The 26820-nt window shown below is 55.7% G+C and overlaps 1 protein-coding gene across 1 annotated transcript in view; it reads right to left on the bottom strand.

Moving 5' to 3' along the window:
• Nucleotides 1–3785: 3785 nt before the first annotated feature.
• Nucleotides 3786–26820, bottom strand: part of DCPS (decapping enzyme, scavenger) — a 37710-nt gene continuing 14675 nt past the window's right edge. Inside the window, exons 3-6 of the mRNA XM_059067864.2 lie at nt 17055–17200; nt 10614–10727; nt 6071–6181; nt 3786–4194 (exon numbers count right to left, since the gene is read on the bottom strand). Coding sequence (XP_058923847.1) covers nt 3928–4194; nt 6071–6181; nt 10614–10727; nt 17055–17200 — 638 coding nt within the window. The 3' untranslated portion in view covers nt 3786–3927. The remainder of the gene's footprint in view (nt 4195–6070; nt 6182–10613; nt 10728–17054; nt 17201–26820) is intronic.

Genomic DNA, 26820 nt, shown 5'->3' with positions numbered 1-26820 from the left:
CTCTCTCTCTCTCTGGGGAGTAGACGGAGGAGACAGAGGAGCAAAGGGTGTGGGAGGGGCAGGTGCATCTGGAGCTGGGAGGCCCTGGACTTGTGGCTCCCCCCGGGCAGGCAGGAGTGTGGGTAGCAGGCGTGGAGCCCTTGACACATGTGTCTCACAGGCTTTTGGCTCCTGTCCTTCACATGTGCCACGTTAGCATCCTGCCCACCAGGAGGAGGGAGCAGCAAGATGCCGTTTGAGGAAGGAATAAACCCAATCCAGCATCTCAGACGCTTTTAAAAATAGCAACTCCGGGATGGTGTTTCAGCTCCTATTTTTATCAGATTTATATGGCTGGACGCTGGAGCTGAGCTGTTCCCAGGGCTCTCAATAGCAGCGGACATCACTACTGTAGTCTTAGAAACCTGCCGTAAGGCAAGGGCTAAAATGCATTCCAGGAACCTGTCGGCTGGACGGGATCCTTGAGAAGTTATTGCACACAGCCCTTGTCTCTTTTGGGGCCACGATCAATTAACCACAGAGAGTTTATGGCTTGCTTTTTGCCTTCAAGTCTCTCGGTTACCATGACTTCAGGGCATAATCGAGGATTTCACTGCCTTCTAATCCGAAGTCCTTCTTAATATTTAACCCCAATATATTGGCTGTGTCCTTTAGGCCCTTCTCGCGGTAGGAAAATGGCAGCTAACATTTATAGGTCTTACCAGGTCCACAAAATCCTCTTATTTAATCCTCACAGAGCCCCTCGGGGTAGACACTGCTATCACTCCTAGCTTACAGACAGTTATGTAACTTGCCCGAGATCATATCTGGTTATGGTGCAGGTTCTATGCCAGAATCACCAGACCATGCTGGCTCTCAAAGGGAGGTGGTACAGAACATTAAGAAATTTCCCCTTAGCGTTGACTTTAATTTCTCCCTCATGATCCTGAAGGAAAAACTGGTCAGGGTACTATTGGACGCGTGTGCCCCATGCCAGAAGCCAAGTTCTAGGTCCTGGCCGTGCTGAGCCACTGTCTCCCTGCCTGCTGGCCTTGGCTTGTGCTGGCCACTTGGCTCTGAAGCTTCAGCCGGGGAGTCTGGTTTCTCTCCGCATAAGCTGCCACAGCCCCCTCTGGGTCTTCTCAAAGCACTCATGTCCGTGGAATTACTTTGTAATTATGTTTGTGTGTCTCACTATATTGTAAGCTCCACGAGAGCTCTAGCTCCATATTCTTGTCTAAAAACAAAAAGTAGGGTAGATATTCAAAACCTTGTTGATTGAACTGAAACACTGTAGTCCGTGCTTATTTTTTAACAGTGCTTAAAACTTGGTAACTTCAAGTTTATAGAGACTTCGGAATCCAGTGTAATTGCAGTAAGAATATGGAGCAAACACAGGGCTGCCAACATTTACTTTCCTAAGTGAGGATTTTGAAAAAAACAACTACTGTTAATTATCACCATCTTCTCACAAAAGAAAGGACATTTTAGGGTTCGATATATGGGTCTGGAATAGAGATTTAGTCTTTTCTGAGAAGGCAGAGTTAGCAGACCCACGTCAGCCTATTCAGAAATAAAATAGATATGTTAAACTATTTTGGAATAGAAGCAACGCAAGAGAAACATTTTCAAATATTACTTTGTACGTAATTGTTTCTTGATTTGTTTCTCCATTTGGGGATCTGTATCCAACAGAAACAGGCAATGTGGAGCTAACTGTCCAACTCCCCCTGAAATGTTATTTTTCTCAGTGTCATGAAGGAATGCTGTCAAATACAGAACACTCAGCAATTCTGCTCTGTGAGGAAACTTCTGGGCACACGGAGAGGAGCCGAGGAACAGCAGTCCTGTCTCCAGTTGCTCCCCAACCACGCCGGGAAGAAAGTCGGCCAAGAACTGGGGCCTGGTGGCCGGCGGGGAGCCCTCCAGGACTTATCTGGGAAGGTGACATCTACCTCCAGGAGAGCAGGGACACAGGTGCGCACACCGAGGGCATGCGGCTAAACACACAAGGAGGGCTTCCCTGGTGGCGCGGTGGTTGGGAGTCCGCCTGCCGATGCGGGGGACGCGGGTTCGTGCCCCGGTCCGGGAAGATCCCACGTGCCGCGGAGCGGCTGGGCCCGTGAGCCGTGGCCGCTGCGCCTGCGCGTCCGGAGCCTGTGCTCCGCGACGGGAGAGGCCACGACAGTGAGAGGCCCGCGTACCGCAAAAAAACAAAAACAAAACAACACACACAAGGACGTCCACGCTGCCACACAGGGCTGGCGCTGCTTGTCTTGCTCAGGACGCTCTCTCCGGGGCGGCAGGATGCTGGGTTCTGCTAAGGGAAGGTAGGAGGAAAGCCAAGGCAGAGGAGGGGGTGGTTCTCATTCTGCATCCCTCGGGCTGAGGACCGTCTGTCCATCCACTAGCCCGGAGGCTGGGAGCTTTTTAGTCATCTCTGCATCCCCAGCACTCAGGACACTGTCTGGCTCGAGTCCATCCGCGAGTCAAAGCTTTGGACTCCACCACAGCCATGTCACTTTGCCCTGTTGGTTTACGATCACCCAGCACATCACGCCACAGGGGATCCTCATCCCCGTTCCCCCTGACAAAGCAACGGGCTCAGGACGCCTCAGGTGGGGGCCGGGAAGAGACCATTTACCACTATCTAGGGCAGTGCTTGGCCTGTAGTATGTGTTTAATAAACATGCGAGGAACAAATGAATGGACCTCGGCTCTGACTCCAGTCTCCTGGCTCTCAGTCCAGGGGACGCAGAATAAGAGCCACCCCCTCGTCTGCCTCAGCTTTCCTCCTCCTTCCACTGTGCGGGACACACATCCTGTCTCCCCTGAGCACGTGTCCTGAGGAAACAAGACCCAGTAACCCACAGCCCCATGCTGACTCAGGAGCAAACACCAGCCTCTCTCCAGCAGTGATACATCTGTCCCCTGGGCTGGAAAGAGGGTCTCATGTGTTCAACTGCATGCTGTCAACGTCTGCACCCGCGTCCCTGTTCTGCTGGAGCCGTGGTAGATGTCACCTTCCCAGATAAGCCCTTGATGGCTTCCTACTGGCCACAGCCTTGGGCACTTTGAAGTCCCTTCCTGGCCTCGTGATTCTATGGACAGGGACCTATGATACTGGTCATAGCTTGCACCCAACCAAGGCCCTCAGGGCCTTCAGACTCCACTGCACCCATGTCACTTTGCCCTGTTGAGACACTGTTTGTATTTGATCTTCTGGCTGCTCCCTGCGAGTTGTTTTATCTTCCTGCCCAGGTAACAAACTCAAGGCCATGGACTCACTGACCAAGTAGCAGAGGCAAAGGCAGGCCTCTTGGGCTTGCATCATCTGATTCTTCTTAAGAATCCCTTCCACTTCCAGGAGCGGCCATGCTACATCCTTGTCAACAAGAGTTTATCAACAGGATTGGCTCACACATGGGAAGCGTGACCTCAATGCTGGGGAGAGAAAGAGGAAGTACTGTCAAAAAGACTCCAAAGATTACTTCCAGAAAATTTTTGTACTTGGTTTTCTGGGGGAACTCCCAGACAGGTGGACCTAGAGAACCATTAGGAAGATACAGTAAGTGGGCAGAAGGCAGAGGGGCCCGTGGTGGCGGAACAGGAAGGAGTGAAAGCAGGGAGGCTCCGCTGGATTCCAGATGTGAGGTCAGCCAGGACGGGTGCATGGGGGCCTAGAGAAAGCCCCAAGCCCTCCGGGCCAGCTGGGGCTGCCCCCCAGACACTCACCCCCTTCTTAAGACCTGCCCCCTCGGTTCTGCCCGCTCCGCTTCCCCAGCAGGCCACACCGTGGGTCCACACCGAATGAGACCGATAGTTTATTCTCAAGCTGGGAAGAAGCCAGTACAAAATACACTAAAAAAAAAAAAAAAAAAAATTCACTTGGTGCTAAAAATCCGGCTGCCCTTCCCCGCCCCATACACATCAGTGCTCTTCTCCGACTCAGCTTCTTTGGGCCTCCTGCAAGAGCGCGAGGAGGGGGTCATCAGCTCTGAGGGCAAAGGTGAGGGTGCGGCGGCTGTAGTGCTCGGGGTCCTGCTCCAGGTTCTCGATCACCTCTGCCAGCAGGTGGGCCCGCTCCACGCCTGCACCAGGGGCCTCGAAGCCCAGGGCGGTAAAGTGCACGTGCAGGTGGTAGTAGGAGGGCAGGTAGTGCAGGTACACGCGAAGGCGGTCTCCCGCCACCTGGTAGCGCTGCAGGATGGCTTCCTGGCAAGAAAGGGGAGGGGCGGGGAGGGTCACCGTGCTGCCCACACACCGGCGCCAGAACCCCCTCCTGCCCACGGCCCAGACCAGCCTCTCCGCCCGCTGTTGGCTTCGGATCCCTGTCTTCCATTCCTGGGAGTCAGCAAGTGCAGGTGACAGCAGCAAAGCGGAGGCTCTTGCTCCCAAGGATGGGGGACGGCGGCCTCGATCAGGCTTCGCCGCTCCAACCTGGTAAAACGCCTGCTTCCTCACCGTTGCCACTGGGCCTCTAGGAAGTCTCGGTGCTAAGCACGGGCCCAGGTTCCCAAGCCTGTGGGGACTATCCTGCCCTGGGTGATCCACCAGACTTACATCATCAAGTAGGTGGGAAGAGGCCTCGTTCTCCCTTTCAGCACAGAACAGAGTGGAGCTGGGCTGCGGCAGAGCTACGGGCTCGGTGGCAGAGAAAGGATAGGGGAGGGGACGCGAGCAGGGCTGCCCTGGACAGACCAGGGAGTCATAATAGGATCATCAAATCCTTGCAGGACTCCTGGTGGAAGAGGAAAGCATCACCTTCGGCCCGGGTTCCCTTTACCTGCCCCAACCCAGCTCACGGGTACAGCTTTCTCTACCACAGCCCCTTCAGGAGCCTCCAAGGCTTGGAATTAAGAGGAGACTTAATTTCCACTGTAGGCAAATCCCTGAGGCAGCGGGGGTGAAGAGAAAAAGACAGGGCCTCGGTGTGCTCAGAACACACCCTGGAATTGTATTCTATTCTGCATTGGGCGCTCCCCCAGGGATCTTGGCGGCAGGCTGACACCAGGACCAGGGCACCCAAAGGGCTTCCTGGAGGGCCGGCCCGCCTGGGAGGTGCTGCCGGAACTGCCAGGGCAGGCGCCAAGTGCTGGTCCAGCATCTCCCAGGGGCTCTGCATCCAGAGGCTGTTTCAGCAGAGAAACGAGTTACTGGGAAAAGAGAAAGGCAGCCAGGGGGATGGCGGGCGGGGCAGTCGCCACAGGACAGGGAGGGGCCGCAGGTGAAGGGAGAGTGGCCCCAAGCACAGCCCCTCCTTCAGGTCTGCGGCAGAGCCTCAGAGCAGCTCTTGTTGAACCTGACCTGGGGTGTGGGGGGGGCCTCTCCCCCGCTGGGCACCCTGGTGACAGCAGGCCTGGCATGGAGGCCGCACCTTCTAATGTCTCAGGCTGAGACCAAGGCCACGAAATAACGGAATCAGAAGGAAGAAGGACCCCCTCCAGACACCGAGGCCCAGAGAGGTGAAGTGACCTGCCTGAGGTCATCCAGTGGGCTAAGGTCAAAGTGTCAGAACCAGGACCAGGACCCAAGACTTGAGACTCTCTTCCCCCATCTCCCCTCGCCCCCAGGGTTCCTTATAGCAACCCTGTAATTTCATTCGATTCAGCAAATCTCCCAGAGAGAAAGTATCCCAGAATGCCGGGTGCTAGAGGGTTCAGTCTCTTCCCTCAGGGTAGATGAGGGGGCACAGACAACCGTCAGGTCGTGCACCATCGACCCGAGAAACACGTGTGGCATGATGTGGCCGTCATGAGCGGGGCAGGTAACCCTGGGATGGGAGGGCATCCCAGACGTGCCCTGCAGGGCAAAGGCAGGGAGCAAAAGCAAGAACCCGAGCTGAGGAAGCCCGTGTGGGGTGAGGCAAGGGGGCTAAGAGTAGAGCTAGAGGGCAGGGCAGGACCAGGGCCAGGGGGCCTCGTGGTGAGGCCCCCTAAGAGCCTTCATGGGCCCGTGCACGGGCATTCAGAGAGGAGCCCTTTTGGCGAGACAGACTTCTGGGAGGGGTGAGGAAAGGGGCCCAGGAACGGAACGGAACTGGAGTGTGACTCCCCTGGGCTCCGGCACGGATTCGGCCCCGGCGGCTCACCTGCCCCTCCTGCAGGATGTTCTTGAGCAGCGGCAGGTGCTCTGGGGTGAGGTCCCGAAGCGACTTGATGTCCCGGCGATGGCAGATGGCAATCAGGTACAGGTCATCGAGCTGTGCGGAGACAGGCAGGGGTAAACCGGGCTCAGCAGGGGACGGGGCCAGGGAGGCTGCCCGCCCCGGAATTCCGCCCAGAAACCAGGAAGCACCCACCCCCCAAGGCCTGCAGTGTCGGTCACAGCCAATCCCGGGGATCCCGTGGCAGGACCAATCCCCAGGCAACGTGGGCGTCCTCGTGACCAGGGTGAGCGGGACAGTCAAAGGCACAGAGCTTCTGTTTATTCTTCCTGCCAGAACATACCATATGAGAGTATTTACATACTCACAGCTGATGGGGAATGTGGGGCGGGGAGGAGGTTCAAGAAAATGCCAAGAACAACTCTTATGGTCTCATCGCGTGTACAGAAGTAACTGCTGTAAGACATAAGGTGATGAGAGTGCAGGAGGAAGAAGGAAAGACTAGCTAGGGTGAGGCAGAGAGGCTTCCTAGAAGAGAAGGCAGGGGACCCGGGTCTTGAAGAAGAGGTAGGGTTTGGAGAAGGGGCATTGAGGTAGAGGAAAGCACAGGCTCAGAGGGCAAGAAAGTCTAGGGCATCTAAGTGGGACAGTAAACAACTCCATGTGCCTCGAACCAGAGGCAGGTGAGGGAGTGAAGAGGCATGTGAAGCGGGGAAGGGAGCCTCAGGCCAGCGGGGCAGGGCGCGCCACCACCGCTTCACCCTCTTCTCCCTTCCCCTAGCTCACAGGGCTCACAGACGGCCCTTCCTGCCCTCCGTCCTGAACACTGCCTGGCTGAAGACCTGGAGTTCACAACAGTACTGAGACCCAAGGCCAACAAGGTCTGGAGCCAGAGAAGAGCAAACGGGCTCTTCCTCTTGCCCGGAAAACCCTCCCACCCGTCTCTGCTTACCCAAACCCTGGCCTTGGCCAGTTTCACATCCTGGTGCGAGGCAAGCCCCAGACACCAGGGCTCCAAGGGCCAAGGCATGGAGAGAATCCAGCAGCCCTTTGCCCTGCAATCTGAGCCGCTAGATTCCTCAATGAGATAATTTGGGGACCATGAGTCACCCAACCAAAGCCCCAAGGGCCCCAACTTAAACACTTAGAGTGAGATTTTCCATATGGTGCCGGATGTCCAACTGTGCCTCTTCACGCTAACAGTCTCGCCACGCCACATTCTTCTCCTCCAGGGCCCTAAGAATCCAGGCTTTCTGCCCCAGACCTGCTACACATGAGCCCAGTGGGAACCTCCCAGCAGATGGCTAAGCTGTGCCCACCCAGGCCTCGGTTTTGCCTACAAGTCCCTTCTGGACCCTTCCTTCTCATGGCCTGTGTCCAGGACTCTCGCACCAGCTAGGGGCCCAAGGAGAAGTAGGAAATGAAACTGCTTGAACTTGGGAGTGTGTGTGCATGTCTGTGGGTGTCTTCAGCTGTTCCACGTGTGACTGTCGCAGGACTTGCAGATAATCGTAGCATTTATTTTAGATGATATCTGCTGATGAATCCCAAACATCACATTAAATCACACCTCTGCTCCACTGGCATGGAATGAAGCGTGAAGCCTGTGCTGGGCATCAGCTCACAGGATGGGCGAGGGAAGGAAAACAAAGCCAAAAGCCATTCTTTGGGATCAGACGTGACCCTGGATTTCCTGCAGGCAGCCAAAGGGCCCCGGCCCAGAGAAATGATCTGAAAAAAGCTAGACGAGGGGATGGCAAGGGTCTCAGACTGGCACCCAGGAAGGTGGCCCATCAGTCACTCTGGGGAGACGGACACCATCCATCTTTTTCATAAGGCAGGACAGCAAAATCAAAGTAACAGCTTCCTTGCAAAAGAGGCAAGACGGAGAATGGCTGGAGCTTTGGAGAGCCGTCTCTCCACCTCAGGAGAGACGCAAAGGAGGAGCCTCCCGTCTGAGTGCTTTAGACCCAAGGATCTAAATTCCGTGAATTGAAAGTGTGTCTCTATAAACACATACATATATGCTGACGTGTACACTATGTAAAGACTAACTCTGGAAGGAGAGACAAACACAGTCTCTTCTGGGAAGGGAAATGGAGGAATGTGAGGGGAGGGATCTGACTTTCCCTGCCCACCTCTGTACTATCTGCACCGTTACCACGTACGTGTGTTAACTAGACCAATTCCCCCCGGCAACCCCGAATAAGCAGATAAAAAAGAATATACAGGTTCTCTCTTAAGAGAACTGAGGAGGGATTCTGTACCCCTCAGGGAGCCAGAATCTGTAGCAGACATCAGGCACTTGATAAATATTTGTGAAGCGGATGGACAGACATCTTTAACCCTAGGCCATCAGCTGGGGGAAAAACGACACACTCCTGGGAGAAGTGGCGGCAGGAGACTCCAGGGTGGCTAGAAGTCCCCTCAAAGCACGTGCCAGACAGCCCTCTCCACAGTCCTCCCCTGGTGGGTGAGGACGAAGGACAGAGGTCCAGGCCCGGCCTGTCTCCCTGCTGGACACACTGCCTAGCTCTAGGGAGCTGCGGACCTCAGTGCTCTGTCACAAGTCGAGGACTCGAGACACTGACGTGGCGCCCCAAAGAGACAAGTGCTAAAAACTAAGCAAAGGTTAGGGACAATCGCATGGGTCCCACCATCAAGGAAAGTCTGATATGTAAGCTGGCCCCTTCACAGCCCAAGGGCGAGTGGCCCCAGCCAGGTGGCTGGGAGCCCAGTGCAGCTCCTGAAGCCTTTTCTCTCTTAAAGGGGACAGAGAGAGGGCAGTTCCACCGGCAGGCCCGGCAGGATGCCTGCCAGCACCAGGTCAGGAGGACGATGAATTTCCGTTCTCGGCGCCAGGGGTGCCGGTGTGTTAGGGCTTCTTGGGTGGACATGCTTCGGCGGCCTCCGCATGGCCCTTGGACGCCCCCCTCCAGGCCCCCGCTGACCACAAGGTCTTCGACGTCTGCAGGGATCCCGTGAGTCACAAGTCCCGCCCACCACACACCCACCTGCCGCCACCCAGTCTTCCATCCACAACCTGCCGGTGCGGGGCTGCCCAAGGGACAGGGGGGTTCGCAGAGCCGCACGGAGGCACAGCCCAGAGCCCCACCGGCGCCCCTGTTCCACGACGGCCGCCTGCCTCCCGGCCTGAGGGGGGAGGAGCTGTTGGGGGTGGGGAAGGCAAGCAGCTGCACTCCGGCACCCAGAGGGGAGGGTGCGCGCCGGGACCTTCCCTGCCTCCAGCAGACCATCGCTGAGACCTCTGGAAGCCCCCTTCAGGTTCCCCCACCCGCGAGCCGCGTTCAGGAACTCCCGCGAGCCTCCCCAGGAGGCAGCTGGCGCTCGCCGGCCTGTGCGCCTCACCATCCAAATCCTGTCCCCCTTCACCCCGACCACTGGCTCTCGGCCCCCCTCTTTCAGCAACTGGAGTGCTGTGGCCAGTTGAAAAACCACCGAAGCAAACCAAGCCAACTGCAGGGGAGCTCAGGTGAGGACGCAGAGGCCAGGAGGGCGGGCGGCAGCCGAGAGAGCGAGACGGGAGGCGTCTGGGCCGGGCGGGCGGGCCAACTCCAGAACAACGGTCCCTGGGTGATCTCACAACAGTGCGAGGCACACAGAAACCAGGAGGGCCCGCCCGAGAGCAGAACGGCCAATCGGAGCTTGCATCACTCCCGGATTTCAGCTGGGGGAGGGGGTGTTCATCTATCCCTCCTGCCTACCCCGAGAGAGCCCGGCTCTGGCTTCCCCGGCCTTATCCTGGCCCAACTCCAGTCTTTGCGGGGAACAGCGCTCCGCTGCTTTGTGTTACTATCAGGATACGAGAGTCCACCCAGAGAGGCGACAGTAAGGGGAACTGGTGATGGGCCTCAGAGTGTGAGGTGAGGAAGGAGGAGACAAGGGGGACAGAGGCTGCAGAGGACAGGAGGGGCGGTGTGAGTGAAGACGGCTCCCGGGAAAGCTGCTCCCAAGAAGCTCAGGGCGGGGGGCCGGCTCGGGGGCCAGACAGCAGAGCGGAGAGGCTTGGAGGAGGGGGCTGGCCCTGGGCCACCGGAGGCCTCCGCTGTGGCTCGGGTAGTGCAGCGGACTCCTCGGGTCGGTCACCCTCCTTTCTGCCGGCCGGTGTTGCAGACCGTGGGCCTGCCTGGACCTGCCGGCATCCAGGGCGCCGGGAGAGGGTGAACAGCCCATCTCAGGGCTCCAGGTGCTCCTGGAAGTAAGGGTGCAGCTCCCCAGCCTGGCTGGTAAAGGAACAGCCCGCGAGGTCATGGATGCAAACACTGCCCCATCCTCAGCCCCAGGGTGGGAGGTGAGCCAGAAAGGGGCTTTAACTGGCCCATTCATTAAAGGGTAAACATTTGTTCTGGGTGCTCCCACGGCAGAGAACTCAGGCCTCCCCTGCTGGTTAATTATAATCTGCTTAGAGAGAGCGAGCAACCTGAGGAGGAAGGGCAGGGTGAAGGCGGCCCGGCAGCCTGGAGCAGGGCACTCAGGGACCAGAGAGGCCCAGCATGAAACCCTGTACCTGCTGTTGGTTCCACTTGAGGTCGGGGATGAGGACAAAGCCATCAGAGGGATCCGGATTCTCAAAGACGATCCGGTCAGCTTCCGCCTTCCTGTCCAGAATATTGTACACCCACTGGAAGGAAGGGGAGAGAGAGGGTTCACAGACCAGTCACTTTCCCTGAGAGACACCCCACAGTGGGCCACGTAGGCTCTCAGGCCTCCCCAGGAAGGACAGCCAAGTCTGAAAGGGCCACCAAGCGCAGGGGACCGACACTCAGGCTGTCCTGTTCCGGGAAGCTACTCTTGGGGGTCCGGAAGGGACTCCCCCTCCCACTACAGCCATCCCCACAGGGGTCACGGCAACTCGGACACGGCCAGCTCTGCAGGCGCTTCCCGGCCGGCACCGTGCACGTGCTCCGCTCTGGCCTCACAGGCCTGGTCTGCAGCCGCCCCTTCCACTGCCCACGGGGCTCGGGAAAAGCGTCCCATGGGCGGGCCCTGTCCCACTTTACTCAGGACCCAGGGCAGAGAGCCAGGCTGGGAGTTCCTTCTGCAGAGGAAGTCCGCTACACACCGGGGCGGGGAAAGGCTCAGCTTCTAGAAGTTACTGTGCTGGGTTTCTCAGCCTGCTGGGATTCTTGTGAGGGCTGGTGTTAGCACCCCTTCCCCACCTGGGGAGCCAGGTGACAAGCACCCTTCATGACAAAGCAGAACAAACAGCACGTGGCGAGGCGACCACACGGGCCTTTCCTGTTATCCCCAGGCTGCCAGCGCCCTCACGCCCTTTGATTAGCTGCTGTCAACAGTCTTCAGACGACCCTTCCTTGGGCGCCGTGTGGATCCCAAGGGCATCACTTTACCATTAAGGTCCTGGGGGCCTCTCTGAAGAAGCCAGCCTGCAGGGAGGTTAAGATAAGAAGGCCCCTGTTCTCACGGGGATCCAGCCCCCCCGGCCCCGGCTCTTCTCTACTTTCCCAGAGGTCTGAGAGCCCTTTACCAACACGACTTCCTTCCAGGCCAGTGAACTCTGTGCCTGAAATCCGAGAGCGAACCCTGCTGGAGAGCCACAGGGAGGGCAGGAGCTGGGCTCACACGGCTGCGCCTTCGGCCCCGCAGTCGCGAAGGGCCTCAAGCTGCCCGAGGCGTGGATGGCGGGCCAGGGCGCCGACACGGCCAGGCCAGAGGAGGGCTCCTCTGCTCACCACCGGGAATGCTGGCGCTGCAGCGTCAGCGAGGGCCAGGGCCACACACAGCCTCCCCCGTGCCCCGCCGAGTCCACATCCTCTGCTGTCGGCCAGCAGGGCCAAGGCCAAGTGCAACTGTCTGAGATGGAGAGGGAGGAGGCAGAGAAAACCTGCCTGGGACGATCTGGGCCTCCCAGACCCCCTGGTAAGACCCACAGCCTGGTCGCAAGACGGTCAACAAGAGCCCGGCAGTGCCACTTCTTGGGTGGAGTCTGGGGGCTGCCCAGCAGTGGCTTCCTCGTGCAGCACGGGGGCCAGAGCGGTGCCCAGCCCAGCAGGTGGAGAGCGTCCAAGGGAGGGACATGCCAGTCGGAATGTCCTCTCTGACTGGAACTCTCTCTAAGAATGTGCTGCTGGAGAAAAAAAAGCCAGCCAGATCCTGATCCGAAACCTCCCAAAAATAAATGGGAGCGAGGGGATGGCGGCCCTGCGTGGGGAGCCCTGGTGTGGCCCAGCCTCCCTGGGGCCCTGCTTTTGCCCACAGATAAGCAGCTCTGCCTCCGCCTGGGAAGTAACACGTCATCTGGGAGAGAATGAATGGGCTCTGGAGCCCAACAAGACCGGGTTCATCTCTCACTTCCACCACTAACTAGCAGCACGCTGGCAAAGTGATTTCATCTGGGACTTCCCTGGTGGCACCGTGGTTAAGAATCCGCCTGCTGATGCAGGGGACACGGGTTCAAGCCCTGGTCCGGGAAGATCCCACATGCCTCGGAGCAGCTAAGCCCGTGCGCCACAACTACTGAGACTGCGCTCTAGAGCCCGCGAGCCACAACTGCTGAGCCCGCACACCCTAGAGTCTGTGCTCCACGAGAGAAGCCACCGCAGAAAGAAGCCCGTGCACCGCAACGAAGGCCCCCACTCCCCGCAGCTAGAGAAAAGCCCGCATGCAGCAACGAAGACCCAACGCAGCCAAAAATAAATAAATACATAAAGAACTAGCTTCTTAAAAAAAAAAAAAGTGATTTCATCTCTCTAAGCCTTGGTTTCCTCCTTTGTGGCGAGCATTGCCCTCTGAGGAAGGCGCCACTAAGACCCTCATAAGCCTCAGGGCCCGACTGTACTCTCCTTGGTATGCATCCTGGACTTTATGGTATGAACGTAAAAAAGGAGATGGCCTTTGGCCAAATCGCTCCAGGGACCCGCTCAGTTACTGGGAGTCCCTGGTTGTTCCCTAAAGCTAGGAAATGCAATCCTGGAGGGGAACTTGGTGCCTTTGTGGAACAAGCGATAGATTAGATAAGGTGGTTGACTAAGCCCAGAGACGGTAAACCTGCTTAGTTCCACAGAACAAATGTTATGCAAAGTTTCTACTTTACAATGACTATGCAAAGTCCCTGCTTTAGGGGTATATATACGGCTATGCTTCATTATTAAATTTGCCTTGCAACCATCAGTTGCTTGTGCCCTTCTGATCCATACCTTGGTGCGTTCAGTTCCCTACCCCCTCTCATCGATTGTTGCTGCACTTTGAGGACCCGCCGCGGCTGGCGGCAAGAGGAGCTAATAACACCCCCAAGTGAGGGTTGTGGTGCGGACTGTAAGTGAGAAAATGCGTGTCAAAGTGCCCAGCACAGAGCCCTGCCCAGAGAGGCAACTGAGAGCAGGGAAGGTGCTGGGAAGGCTCCAAGGGGAGGTCAGGCTGGGCTTGCCCGAGGCTACAAGACCAACTGTGGAAAGGCAAAAAAGAAAGCGGATGAGAGCAAAGGAGGTGCGCTGAGGGGACCACGTGCGGGGCTGCAAGGGCACGTGAGGGCTGGGAAGGTGTGCGGGGATGAGCGTATCTCACGGGACCACGCTGTGCGGCGAGCCCGTGAGGTGGGCGCTGTCGGGGCCCCCATATTTCAGGGAAGGAAGAGGCAGGTGCAAGGAAGTTCACACATTTCGACCCGGAGTCCGGCCCCAGAGCCCAGGCTGCAGGCCACGTGGGTAAGGCCTCCGGGAGAGCCAGGAGGGGCCTGATGACACAGGATGTCTCAGCCCAGACGAGAGAGGGAGGAGAGCCAGGGGACGAAGTCCACATGAATCACAGGGGCGACATAACGGAGAGTGACACACTGGGAAAGCAAGCCCGGGAACCTCGGTCCCGCAGACGATACAGGGGTGCTGGTGGCTTCTGGACGCACCTGGCACAACTTCCTCCCTGTAGGTGACACTGGTAACTGAGCCAGGAGCCCCTCTCCTCCAGCCGCCCCTCCCCTGCCTGTGTCTGAGCCCCACGCTCTCCCGTCCTCCCTGGAACAGCTACCTGCGTGGGCAACGGCGGCCACCACCCTGGCGCCTTTTCTGTGCTGGACATGGCAGCAGGCGCACGATACGCGGCACTGCTCTCAACTTCCACCGGGACCCGGGAGGGAGGTGCCGTCGGCCACATTTTCCAGGCAAGGAAACGGGGACTCAGAAATGAAGGATGAGATGGCGAGGCTCTGGGGCGGCAGGACTAGAGTCCAGACCCTGGGCCGACGCGGAAGCCCTGATCAGACGACTCACAAATCGGTCTCTAAGGCTCCAGATCCAGACACCCCACCGCATTTTTTTTACTGGGAAATTACAAGCCCCTCAAATTTGAGCAGCCCAACAGGGTAGCTGGCTTAGAGCACAGACGCTGGGGTCAGACCGCCCGGCTTCGAAGCCCGTCTCCAGAGGCCTGTTGTGAAGATACGATGCCTGTAAAATGCTTAGGACAGTCGCTGTTCTATGTCACCTGGTGAGTTCCAAGAAGGGCTAAACTAACTCACCGTCCTCCACGTACACCACTCGGCTGCCCACGCCCCCGTACTGGCTAACAATCCGACTCTGTGCCATTCGTCGCCCGAGCTGCCCCTGGACTCACCCCAGGCCCTCCCCTCACTGCTCCAAATCACCCCCATCTACGCCTTATCTCTTAGTCGCAAGGGAAGCTCCCCGCTGCCTCTGCCTCGGTCCAGTCTTCCTCCTTCTCCTACTCTCACCACTTCCAAATGATTCTTTACATCGGATCACGTGAGCCACATGCTTAAAACCTTTAACAGGACGCTCATCCCTATGGCAATCGTCCACAAATCTGACGATCCTTAGAACACAAAGATTTTTTTTAATGCGGATTCCCCAGCTCTACTCCCAGCTCCATTCTGACTCAGTAGATATGGAGGAGGGCCCCGTGCTCTGTGTTTTAAAAAATCTGACCAGGCCATCCTGACGATCAGCAAAGGTGTGGGAACTCCTGGTCTCCTGGACAAAGTGTACAAGCCGCTTTCTGGCCCCCCCCCCGCCTTCTCCTGCCCGTTCCCGAAATGCGTCAAATGGGTCCAGCCCTCTGTGCCCCTATACTTGCTCTGCCCTCTGGAGTGCCCTGTCTGCCTCTTGCAGCTGGCAAACTTCTCTTTGTCCTTTAAGACCCAGCTGGAGGATCCTCTCCCCTGGGAAGCCCCCCACCGTCTGGGCTGATCACTGCCCCCCTGTGTCAATACTGTGCCTCGTGTACAGACCACCGAAGTGCTCATCGTTAGACTGCAGTTACCAGGCTGCATGCCTATCTTCCTTACAAGACTGTGGGGACATTATCAGTGTGTATCTTGGTGACCCTCCAGAGCCTAGCACAGGGCCTGGTACATAGGGGATGCTCAATAAATACAAAGACTATTGCCAATTAAGCTGAGTGCTTGTAAACGTGCTAGAAACAGCCGAGAAAGGATGCATGGGAAATTCCCTGGCAGTCCAGTGGTTAGGACTCGGCGCTCTCACTGCTGTGTGCCTGGGTTCGATCCCTGCTTGGGGTACTAAGATCTCACAAGCCATGCGGTGCGGCCAAAAAAATAATAATAATAATCCATGAATGCTCATATCAGGCAGAAGTTGGCAGAGCAGAGGGGTTATTATTTCCCAAGAGGATCTGCATAATCGTCTATAAGAAGGTACATATACGACTCATACCAGCTATATTAAGGGCTTCCTCTCTTGAATCCCACATACGTGCAACCAGTGCAGCAGAACACACATTTCAGAACATCCCCCCGCGATCTTAGACACTGTCTAGAAGATGGAGACATATTTCCCTTCGACTTAGAAGACAGAGCAAGTGCTGGGACTTCTTTTAAAAAAGGAAAAAGTCAAGCCACTGTGAGCTAGAGGTGTCCTGTGCAAATACTGTGCAGGGGACCACAGCTAACAGCCGGGTTGGGTCTTCCCCAGGGGACCCCCCTGCAACCCCTGTCAACCTCCTGTCCTTCCTCCTCCCTGGCACAATCCACCTCCCGAGACCTCACACACAAGACACCCTCCCTCCTCCTGGACAAATGGCTGTGAGCTTCCCATACTAGGACGTCCCACACTACGGTAGCCTGAATCTTGGGTGGAGTACGTAGAGATACTCAGAGAGAACGGGGGTGAGTGATAAAGAGACAGAGAACGGGAAAACGCCTCATCCACCGCATTACCTGTGAGCACATGGGACCAATTCCAGGCAGAGGCTCTGGCTGGCGCCGCGCACAGACCCAAGAAGTCGGATGTCTTAGCGAAATGGCCTCGCATCTGGCCCAGGTGCTGAAGACACTTTGAAGATGCTCCCAAGCCACGGACATCGCCCTGGGAGAAGAGGCCCTGAACCAACCCCCGAGCCTCCCCCCCCCGCAATGGATGCAAGGGAGCGAGGGAAGGGGGTTTCTACCCTGTGACTCAACTCCTGGAGGCTGGCTTGCTGTGGGTGAAACCAGGGATGAGAGTCTGGATGAGGAGGCCTAACCAGCACCCGTCTTTACCGTGCACAGACCCCCGGCCAGGGCAAGCCATTCTGAGACCGTATCAAGGCTCCTGTAGAGGACTTAGAAATTCTTTCCACGACCTGGAGTGCTCTGAGATCCCCGAGTGCCTCGGCGGCGCGCCCAAGACCGCTGTCAACTCCCTTATCAATGAACGTGACTGTCCTCTATGAAACGGCGACAGCCTCAGCCCAGCGCTGTCTATGCCAACTATCCTGCTTATTCTTCTCCACAGCACTCACAATCTCACGTTCTGTGCGGTTACTTATGTATTCACGCGCTGTCCGACACCTGAACGAGGAGGTAAGCTCCGTGAAGGCAGGGGCGCCGCTGTGCTCTCTGCTGTGTCGCACGGCCTGTGCTGTGGGAGAGCGCTGGCCCCTGGTACCACCTCGACAGATGCTTGAGTAGATACACTGGCCGTGGGGACAGCACTCCGAATCTGACCCGCGGGGCTGGCCCAGGCCGTGCGGCCAGTACCTGGATGCTGAGGCTCTGGGACTCCAGGTGCGGCAAGGTGATGCTCTTGTAATTGTCGCCCGTCTCCCGGACCAGGCGGAGGTCCCGGTGCAGGTACTTTTGCAGGTGCTTCTCTGTGGCAGGGTAAAGCACGGTTGTCTTCACGTCTGCAATGACACAACACAGCCCGGGCCACAGTCAGCCACTCTCTCCACCCGGTCCTGCCACTCTCTGGCCCTGACAGGCACCACGGAAAGGATGAGCCCAGTCCCTCTTTGATTCCCCAGCGAAGGGAGCCAAAGACTAAGAAGTTATGTTCACCCATGACCCACTCCCATGAGGCGCCTCGTGCCATTAAATTCATGACCTGAACCACACTCGGAATCTGGAAAACGTACGGTTTTCACTGATGGGTCACCAGGCCCCTCATCTCCCTTAACCCTAGCCCTTCCCTCTTATTTTCTAGGCACAGGGATGAAACGTTTCTGACTCTTCTCACATAGCAAACGTCCAGGTGTGGGGCTTTCTGGACCCAAAGCTGAAAATCTGGTTTAAAGCCAGGGACTTCCCTGGCGGTCCAGTGGTTAAGAGTCCGTGCCTCCACTGCAGGGGGCACGGGTTCGATCCCCGGTCGGGGAACAAAGATTCCACACGCTGCACACAGCGGCCAAAAAAAAAGAAGAAGAAAAAAAAAAAAAAAGCCAAGCAGCCGCCTTAACGCAGAGCAGTGCAGCACAACAGTGGTTGAAGGTGCAGACTCTGGGGCTGGACCGTTGGAGTCCAAGTCCTGGCTCTGCATGCTCCTCACTTGGGACCCCTGCCCCAGTCCAGGTGTTTACCCTCCCTGTGCCCCTGCTTCCCCATCTGTCAGCTGAGGGTAATAATAGCTCATATGTCATAGAGTTGGGAGGATTAGCAAGTTAATACCTGTGGAGCTCTTGGAACAACAATGTCTGACATAATAAGTACTGGCTATTTTCAACCCAGGGTTACTCAGTCTTGACTTTGGCACCATCAACATTTCCACCTAGATAATTCTTTGCTGTGGGGCTGTCCTGTGCATTGCAGGCTGTTTAGCAGCATTGCAGGTTTCTACCAGGATGTTAGTTAAACCCTCTCTCCAGTTGTGACGACCATAAATGCCTCCAGACACTGCCAAGTGCCCCTGGGGGATAAAACCGCACCCAGTTGAGAACCACTGTTCTCATCACAAGGAAACCTGGCAGTGTTCCTAAAGAGACTCTAGGCTAGGGTCCTAGTAAAACACCACCCGGTTTTGGTTAAGTCCTTTTTCCAATTTCTCTTAACATCTGCTACAACAGCTTCAACACAGATCTTAAAAGCAGGAAAGGAAAATGGTGTCTTAAAATCAGTTGGGATGTTTCTCAAAGGGCCCAAATCCTCCCTGACTCTAGATTCAGAGGTGCTCTCCCAGAGAGGTCCCCGAGAGGAGCAGCCCAGCACGGGCAGCGGACACTCCAGGAAATTCTCAGACTCGCCTACATACCCAGCTAAGAACTACCAACCTAGGTCTGAGGACACAGGCGATTTTCATGCTCATTTCACAGGTGGGTGAAAAGAGTTCACAGGGATTCCAGACTCATTCGACACCACGCTGTGGGATGGGGCAGAGACAGGACTGGAACCACGGTCTTCCCCCCTGAAGCCTGCTCTTTCCACCTCTGCCTGGAGGCCCATATCGTCTTCTAGCAGCTGAGTGCGGGCGTCCAAAGGCGCAACGCCAAGAGCGTGACGCCTGGTAGAACCAAAGGCCCCTGGCCCGTCAGCTCTAGCAAGCAGAGCAGCGCAGCATGGAGACACAGGCTGACATATGACTCTCCCCTTCCTGGCTGTGCCACCTTGGGTGTTATTTGACCTTTGAGTCTCAGCTTCCTCATCTATTTATGGTGTTCATAAAATCTAACCTACAGAGAGCTGCTGTTATCGTTAAACAAGGCATGTCAACTGGACCCACGGAAGCACTAAATAAATGTCACACCACTTCCTAGCAATCTTGGGATCTGACCTGGAATGAGAGGCACAAAAGTCTCCTCGCAATCCTCTGGGCGCTTCTCACCCCCCCCCCCCCCCAACAGCCCAGGGTCACAGGCCAGAGGTCAAAGGTCAAGCACACCAAGCTCTCAGGAGACAGGAGACTGCCTGAAATAGATGGAATGTCAGCACCTTGGCCCCTGCAGTGAAGCCTGGTGGGGAAGGACGAGATTCCGGCACCAGTCAGCCTGGGTTCAAATCTGGCTGTGTAACCTTTGGGCACGCGAGAAGCCAGTGAGCAGCAGGTGGGAAGCCTCCAGTAGCTGCCCTCCACCTGCACCCCCGTGGAAAAGTGCTCCTCCAATGCTGGCTCTTACTCTCCTTGTGTCACCTGGGCGGGCAGGGGGAGGAAGGCGCTCCCTCCGGCTGGGGAGACGGGCCGGGACGGATGACCTAGAGAAGAGCCCGGCCCCACTGGCAACGCACACGCAGCCCCGGGCTCCCGGCCTGGGGCCCCCTGGCCGCTCCAGACCGGAAAGCCACGGGGCCGATGGGCATGCCCGCCTGCCAAGGCTGGCCAGAGACTGCCCCCGCCGCAGAGCCCTGGGAACCGGCCCCTCCTGCCCTCCCGCCGCAGCAGCAGGGAAAAATAAAAAGGCACTTTGCAACTGCTCACTTTCTGCTGTCCTGCTTCCTTTCCTGAGGCCCGCCTGCCTGGAGGAGGCACACCGTGCTGCACCCTGAGCCCTGCCAGAGCCAGTCACTGCTCGCCTGGCCTCGGTCAGACCCTCGCTGCTGGCACCAGGGTGGGGACTGCCCCTCCGGTCTCGCCCAGGCCCCCCTCCAAGCCCGCTGACCGCCACCCTCCCCCGGCCGTCTCTGCCCCAGCCACGGCGACCCCCTTACCCTCCCCACCGACTCCCACCTCTGGGCCTCACACCTGCTCCCCTGTCTCTGTCTCATTCACTCAGGCCTCCATCCAAAGGCCGGCTCCTCAGAGCTCCCAGACGGCCCGACTAAAGAGGCGCCCCTTGCCTCCCCACGCCCTGCCTCCTTCACCCCTCACTGCCTGATGACAGAGGACATATTTACTGTCTGAGTCCCCCATTAGACGGACTTCCCTGGAGGACAGGGATTTTTGTCTACCTTAAAATTTTGTTTTATCATTTTATCCCCAGCACCTGGAAGAGTGCCTGGTATACAGCAGGTACTCAACAAATACTGAACAAATGAAAAAATGAATCTGGCCTTTCTAGACTTTAAACCCAGGAAGAGCATTTCTTGTCCCAATGGAATAAAACCTCTCCTGAAAAAAAAAAAAGAGTCAATATATTTCCCAATGCTGAGTTTCTCAATGGCACAGCCAAAAGCAAACTCTGGTCTTTATCTAAATGACCTGCAACTGAGCTTCACAAGGAATCTGGGCAAGAGTCAATGCCCGATAAATGCTCAAACCATCGGGTGAAAATACGTTGGAGAACAGGACATCCACTCAGGGCCTCAAAAACATCTCCTCAGAGATTACTTATTAATTACAGAGGCGGACACAAAGTGACTGGAGTGAACCTCACTCCTTGTGGGATGAATTGACGCCCTGGGCCTCCTGGGCTGTGCCCTGGTGCACCCGATAAGACGCATAACCTGGGCTTCCCTGGTGGCGCAGTGGTTGAGAGTCCGCCTGCCGATGCGGGGGACGCGGGTTCGAGCCCCGGTCCGGGAGGATCCCACGTGCCGCGGAGCGGCTGGGCCCGTGAGCCATGGCCGCTGAGCCTGTGCGTCCGGAGCCTGTGCTCCGCAACGGGAGAGGCCACAACAGTGAGAGGCCCGCGTACCGCAAAAAAAAAACCACAATGCATAACCTGCATCCAATCGCGAGGCGACATCCTCCTCCCAAACCCAGGGATGCTCTATGGAACAAGTGGCTTCACAGCTCTTCCCAAGCGTCAAAGTTAGGGCTGAGGGACTGCTCCCGATTACAGGACACTAGGGACTGGACTGGATCCTGGACAGGGGCAGGACGGGGGTATGCGGGAGTTTCCTGCTTGAAAGATGGTACTGAAACACTGGCAAGATTTAATAATGGTCTCCACATCACATAATGGCTTTGTATAGATGCGGAAGTTCCCCAAATTGATCATTTTCCTCTGGTTCCTAGGAGACACACACCGCCGTGCTCAGCACTGAGGGGCTACCACGTCTGCAGCTTACTTTTCAATAACAGAGCGAATAGTAACAAAATATTATTATACGTGTATGTGGAGAGAGAAAAAGGAAACGTGGCCAAATGTTAACAAGAGGTGAAGGGCTTTTTAAGGGAGTTCTTTGTACTATTCGTACAGCTCTTCTGTAAGGCTGAAAATTTTTTTCGAAATATAAAGTTAAATAAAAAGGTGTCGGTACTCTCTAGACCCCTGGGCGCTCACTGCCAGCGGAGGTACCAGGCACTGTCCTAAACCCTGCACGCATAGGAACCCACTCACTCCCCACAGCCAGTGCGAGACGGGTACGACTTTGGTCCCCATGTCACACACGAGGAAGCTGATGCTCGGCGCTGGGCTTCAGCCTCAGCACCACGTGCCAGCCGCGCAGGTCAGCAGACGTGGCTTCACCCTCCGCCCGGTGCCCTCTCTGCCAACCCCAGTTTAGCAAGTTTGACTTGAGGGGCCACCTGCCCAGGATAAGTACCTGGAACCTCCCAGCCCAGAAGCTTCTCCCAGTAGCTAGAGAAGCAGCTAGGAACTTCCTGACCCTGCCCTCCCGCTGGCATTCTTTAAAAAATCCACTCCAAAACCAACAGCTCAAAAATGTTCACAACCTATTGACAGCATTCCTGACGCTCCTTACAAGGGCTTCCTATCTGTCATGCTTTTTCAAACTTTGTTTTTATTTTTAGTTTAAGGTGTGTTTGCACATAGGTTAAAAGTCAAACGAAGCTTGTTTTTAAATGTTTTCTGCTCCTTTCTGAGCACCATTTTCAACTCTTCCGGCCATTTCCTCGGTTTCGTACCTCCACAGTTCCAAATTACAAACATTTTTATAACTTGTTCCACCTCGATTTTTCAGTTTTATTATTATTTATTAACCTCCCATTATGGAAGATAAGGATTTAGCTTTTTTTTACCAGCTCTATACCAAAAGAGCGTGGGTATGCATGTGCACACACGCTCTTTCTACCCCGTCCTCACAACACGACCAGATCACAATTTTGGGTAAGTCAGTACTCAACATCCATACCATTATGATGATGTAAATGCTATCTGCTGCTGAATAGTACACTATGACTATTTTTCCTTTTCAGCACAATTTTTGGTATACAGAGTTAGTATTTACCTTTTTGTTTTCTTTTCTATAAACCTGTCACTAATTCATCCCCACATCCACCTCCCTTTCTATACAAATCTCCTCTCGATGTTACAGCTCATCAGGCACAAGAGCAGCAGTGTGTTCACGGAGCCTGTGACCTGCTCCTGCAGGTGCCCCGTGCAGAGCTGTGGCCTGGGAGCTCCAAGCACTGCCCTCGCCCCCTCTCCTGTGCTGGGTACCTTGTTTCCCGCATCCATTATCTTCCTCTCTCACGTGTATGTCCTCATTTTAATGAAGCAGTGCTTCTCAAGCTTTAGTGTGCATCAGAACCACCTGACTCAGGACACCTGGGGTGCGGTCCAAGAATCTGCATTTCTAACAAGTCCCCAGACGCAGCTGCTGCCACCGGGCCAAGGACCATACATCAAGAACCACGGCACTGGGCTTCCCTGGTGGTGCAGTGGTTAAGAATCTGCCTGCCAATGAAGGGGTCACAGGTTCGAGCCCTGGTCCGGGAAGATCCCACAGGCCACGGAGCAACTAAGCCCGTGAGCCACAACTACTAAGCCTGCGCTCTAGAGCCCGCGAGCCACAACTACTGAGCCCACGCGCCTCAGCTACTGAAGCCCGTAGGCTCTAGAGCCGGTGCTCCGCAACAAGAAGCCCGCGCACTGCAACCAAGAGTAGCTCCCGCTCACCGCAACTAGAGAAAGCCAGCATGCAGCAACGAAGACCCAACACAGCCAAAAATAATAAATAAAGAAATTAATTTAAAAAGAAAAAAAAGAACCACGGCACTAAAGTACAAACTCAAGATGCATCCAGGGATATGGTGCAAGGGAGATACATTTAGAGACTCGGAACATCTGAAAATGTCTTTATTCTACTGTTGCACTTAATTAAGCGCTTGGCTAAAGAATTCTAGGATGGGGCTTCCCTGGTGGCGCAGTGGTTGAGAGCCCGCCTGCCGATGCGGGGGACGCGGGTTCGTGCCCCGGTCCAGGAGGATCCCACGTGCCGCGGAGCGGCTGGGCCCGTGAGCCGTGGCCGCTGAGCCTGCGCGTCCGGAGCCTGTGCTCCGCAACGGCAGAGGCCACAACAGTGAGAGGCCCGCCTAGCAAAAAAAAAAAAAAAGAATTCTAGGATGGACAGCAATGGCCCTCCAAGTGTGAAAGCTCTGCTCTGTGACCTAGACTGCAGTGCCGCTAAGAAGTCTGAGGTCATTCTGATCCCCAAACCTTTGTACTGGCCTGTTTCTTCCTCGCTGTCCACCATGTCCTGATTGTGCTGATGGGTCTTGGAGCAGGTTTACTTTCATCCATCGAGCTGGGTAAGTGTCAGGCCCCTTCAATCTTGAAAATCACGTTCTTCAGTCCTGGGACTCATTTCTTTGATTATTTTCTTCCCCATTTTCTCTGCACTTTCTTTCTGGAACACTATTTGCATATTTAACTTCTTTGATTCATCTTGTAGGTTTTTTTTCTCTCCCATTTTCCAGCTCTCTGTCTTTCTGCTCTACTTTTCAGGAACTTTTCTTCATCTTCTCTTCTGTTTTCCTTTCTGTTGCATTTTTAAAAATATTTATGTATTTGGCTGCAGCGAGGTCTTAGTTGTGGCACACGGGATCTTTAGTTGTGGCATGCGGGATCTAGTTCCCTGACCAGGGATCAAACCCGGGCCCCCTGAATTAGGAGCATGGAGTCTTACCCGCTGGACCACCAGGGAAGTCCCATTTCTGCTGTATTTTTAATTTCTAAGAGCTTAAAAAAAAAACTTCCTTATTGATAGTGTCTTGTTCTTTTGCTTTCTATATACCATAATTTCTGAGATTAATGACAGTCTTTGAAAATTCCTTCTCCCTGCGTAGTTTCTGTCTCCTCCAAGTCTCTTTCTTTTCCTTCCTTCCTTCTCCTTGTCCTTTCTTCTTTAACTGAGGCATTACTCAAAAGTCTGCCACCCGGTTTGCCCGCTCACTCACATGTAAGAGCAGAGCACTAGGTCGCTGGCAGGAAGCTTGTGGATACACGAGCGCTCACCTGGCGCCTCATTTTAGGATCACCAGGCTATCATTTTGCATGATGGAGCCCTCAGGAACTTAAGTCTTTTCTCTTGGGCTGCTCAGATGCCCCATATGATTCTTCCAGTTTCACATGTGGAGGCAGGAACCTGGCAGGCAGCGTTCTGAGCGCTGAGGCAGAGCAGCGGGCGGGTGGAGGGAAGGTGGCCAGGGGTCATCGCAACACTAAACGTGCTGACTTCCACTTCACCGTCTACGTTTTGGTACCATCACCCCACCCCCACCGGCACCTAGAATCTCTAGACCCATCTCTGGAAGGAGCACTTCCCAGTCCTGTGAAGCAGGAAAGGGGATTTTGGCAGCCGCGGCTCAGATTCCCCTTGGCTGGGTCAGGTTTCCCCTCTCAGACCTGCCACGTCAGTTCCTCGTCCTCCCTTCGCTTCCTCGGTTGGTCTGCTCTCCCTCTAGTCTTTATGGGTTAATTTTATTGGAAGGTAATTCCTTTCAAGCCATTTTTCGTGAGGGTTTTAAAGGAAACAGGTGGGCACTTGAACGGCCCCCTTTTAACTGGAAGCCCAGGTCCCTGTCCTTCTGTCTCCCTTCTAATGTTTTATTTTTCTTCTTAGCCGTTTACTGACTCTTGACCTATCTGTTATTTTTGGTTCCTCTCCTCCAACTGGACATCAGCTCCTTGAGAGCAAAGACGCTGTTTTGTACACTGGGTGTACTGTGCCTGAAACAGCACCTGACACATATTGGGCCCTCACAATACAGTCTACGGAACAGAATATATGCCACTTTACTGATAAAAGAGTGTGTGCATGTACAATTGCATACACATACGCACATACAGAAAAAAGTCCGAAATTCAGGGCATATTCCAAGATGGGACGTTATCTCTGGGCAGTGGAGATGTGTGTAACTGTAATTTTTAAAATTAGTTCTTTGGGGTATTCATTCATTTTCTGAGACCAATATGGATCACTTCATAACAAATATATTAAAAACAGAAAAATAAGCCACCCCTTCAAACTGAAGCCCAGGGAGGTTAGAAACTTACCCAAGGCCATACAACTAGTAAGTGGCGGAGCTGAGACTGGACCTAAGAAGTCTGACTCCTCTATGCAACAGTGCTTTCCCTGCTAAAGGGCCATCCTCTTCCAGGCCTTATCCTAAGAAACCAGTGCTGCAGCCACTTTCTCCAAAAAGCAGCCCTATCAGATAGGAGAGACACGATTAGTTCCAACCCCTCCTGGAGACACGTGAACAGCTGTCAGCAAAACCGAAGAGCTCAGTGAGGTGCCGGAGCGATTGGAGCTGCAGACTGGGAGGTCCGGGAGGGTGTCAGACAACGTGGTGGTGCTCGGTGCTCCTCGCAGGCCCCCTGGGAGTGCGGGGAAGCAGACGCACGCTCCCCTCCGCGCCGGGGGCCTGTCTGAGGAGCGGCCCCAGGGGGTCCGCTGAAGCCGGATGCTGGGCTGGAACACGCTCTGGAGGGGAGCACAGAGGGATGCAGACGAGCCCGCGAACAACAGGGAACGATGGCTGCTTCGACTTCTGTGGGTGGTACCAACCGACCGCCCTGCCGCCCACCCACCGGGACAGTGCCGGACGGTGGGGAAGGAGGCCTGGGGCCGGGTGGTTGCCGGCCTTGTGGGGCTCCGGGCAGCAGCCGTTTCTCTACAGGGATGCTGTGGCGGCAGGAACGGTCACACTAACACACTCCGGATGACAGCGGCCCCGTCCACACCCGCTCCCTCTCTCCGCAGCCTGAGCAGCAGGCTGGTGTGCCCATGGCTTGCACAGAGCTCCGTCCTGCCCGTCAAGACCCTTAATTAGGGTCTGCTGAACATCCTTCTCCAACAAATAAAACCAACCCTGTCCCCCACCCAGACACGAAAGCCCAACTGCTTTCAGAGGCAGGGCTACAGACAGGAAAGAGCAGCTGCCTTTCTTGCTCTCTGCCAAAGCTAGCTTAGCCAAATCCCCGGGAAAATGCTGTTGCACGTGAAACATGAAAATGCAAACCACAGACGGCCTGCTCTCCTTCCCACACACATGTTCAAACAAGCCTGCTTTCCGGCGCTGCTGATGACTTCTCCCCGATGAGGTCATCGCTACGGCCCAGCCTGTGGCTTCTGCCCTCCCTCCAGTATCATGAGCTGGTTTCAACTTACCTGACCCAGATGTGCAGGCTCAGGGGAGCAGGGGGAGAAGCAAGAGCAAAGCGTGAGCAGGCTGTGAGGCCCACCCCACACTCCGTCCACAGGAGCCAAGCGGACACCCGGGTGATGGGCTGCCAGACCCAGGCTGGCGGGGCACCCCATCAGAGCCCTCCTAGAGCAGGCTGGCAGGGGGAGGGGCTGGTGGGGTGTCTCCCGGGACTTGCGGCTCCTTCCCCCCCCTTGGAGGGAAGAAGACAACACCCTCCCCAACCCTGGTGTCATAGAGACCGGAGAGCAGGCCGGCTCGGGG

This window comes from Kogia breviceps, chromosome 7 (genome assembly GCF_026419965.1).
Source record: "Kogia breviceps isolate mKogBre1 chromosome 7, mKogBre1 haplotype 1, whole genome shotgun sequence".
NCBI lineage: Eukaryota > Metazoa > Chordata > Mammalia > Artiodactyla > Physeteridae > Kogia > Kogia breviceps.
The sequence above is the reverse complement of the archived record's forward strand: the minus strand, read 5'-3'. Positions and strand labels throughout refer to the sequence as shown.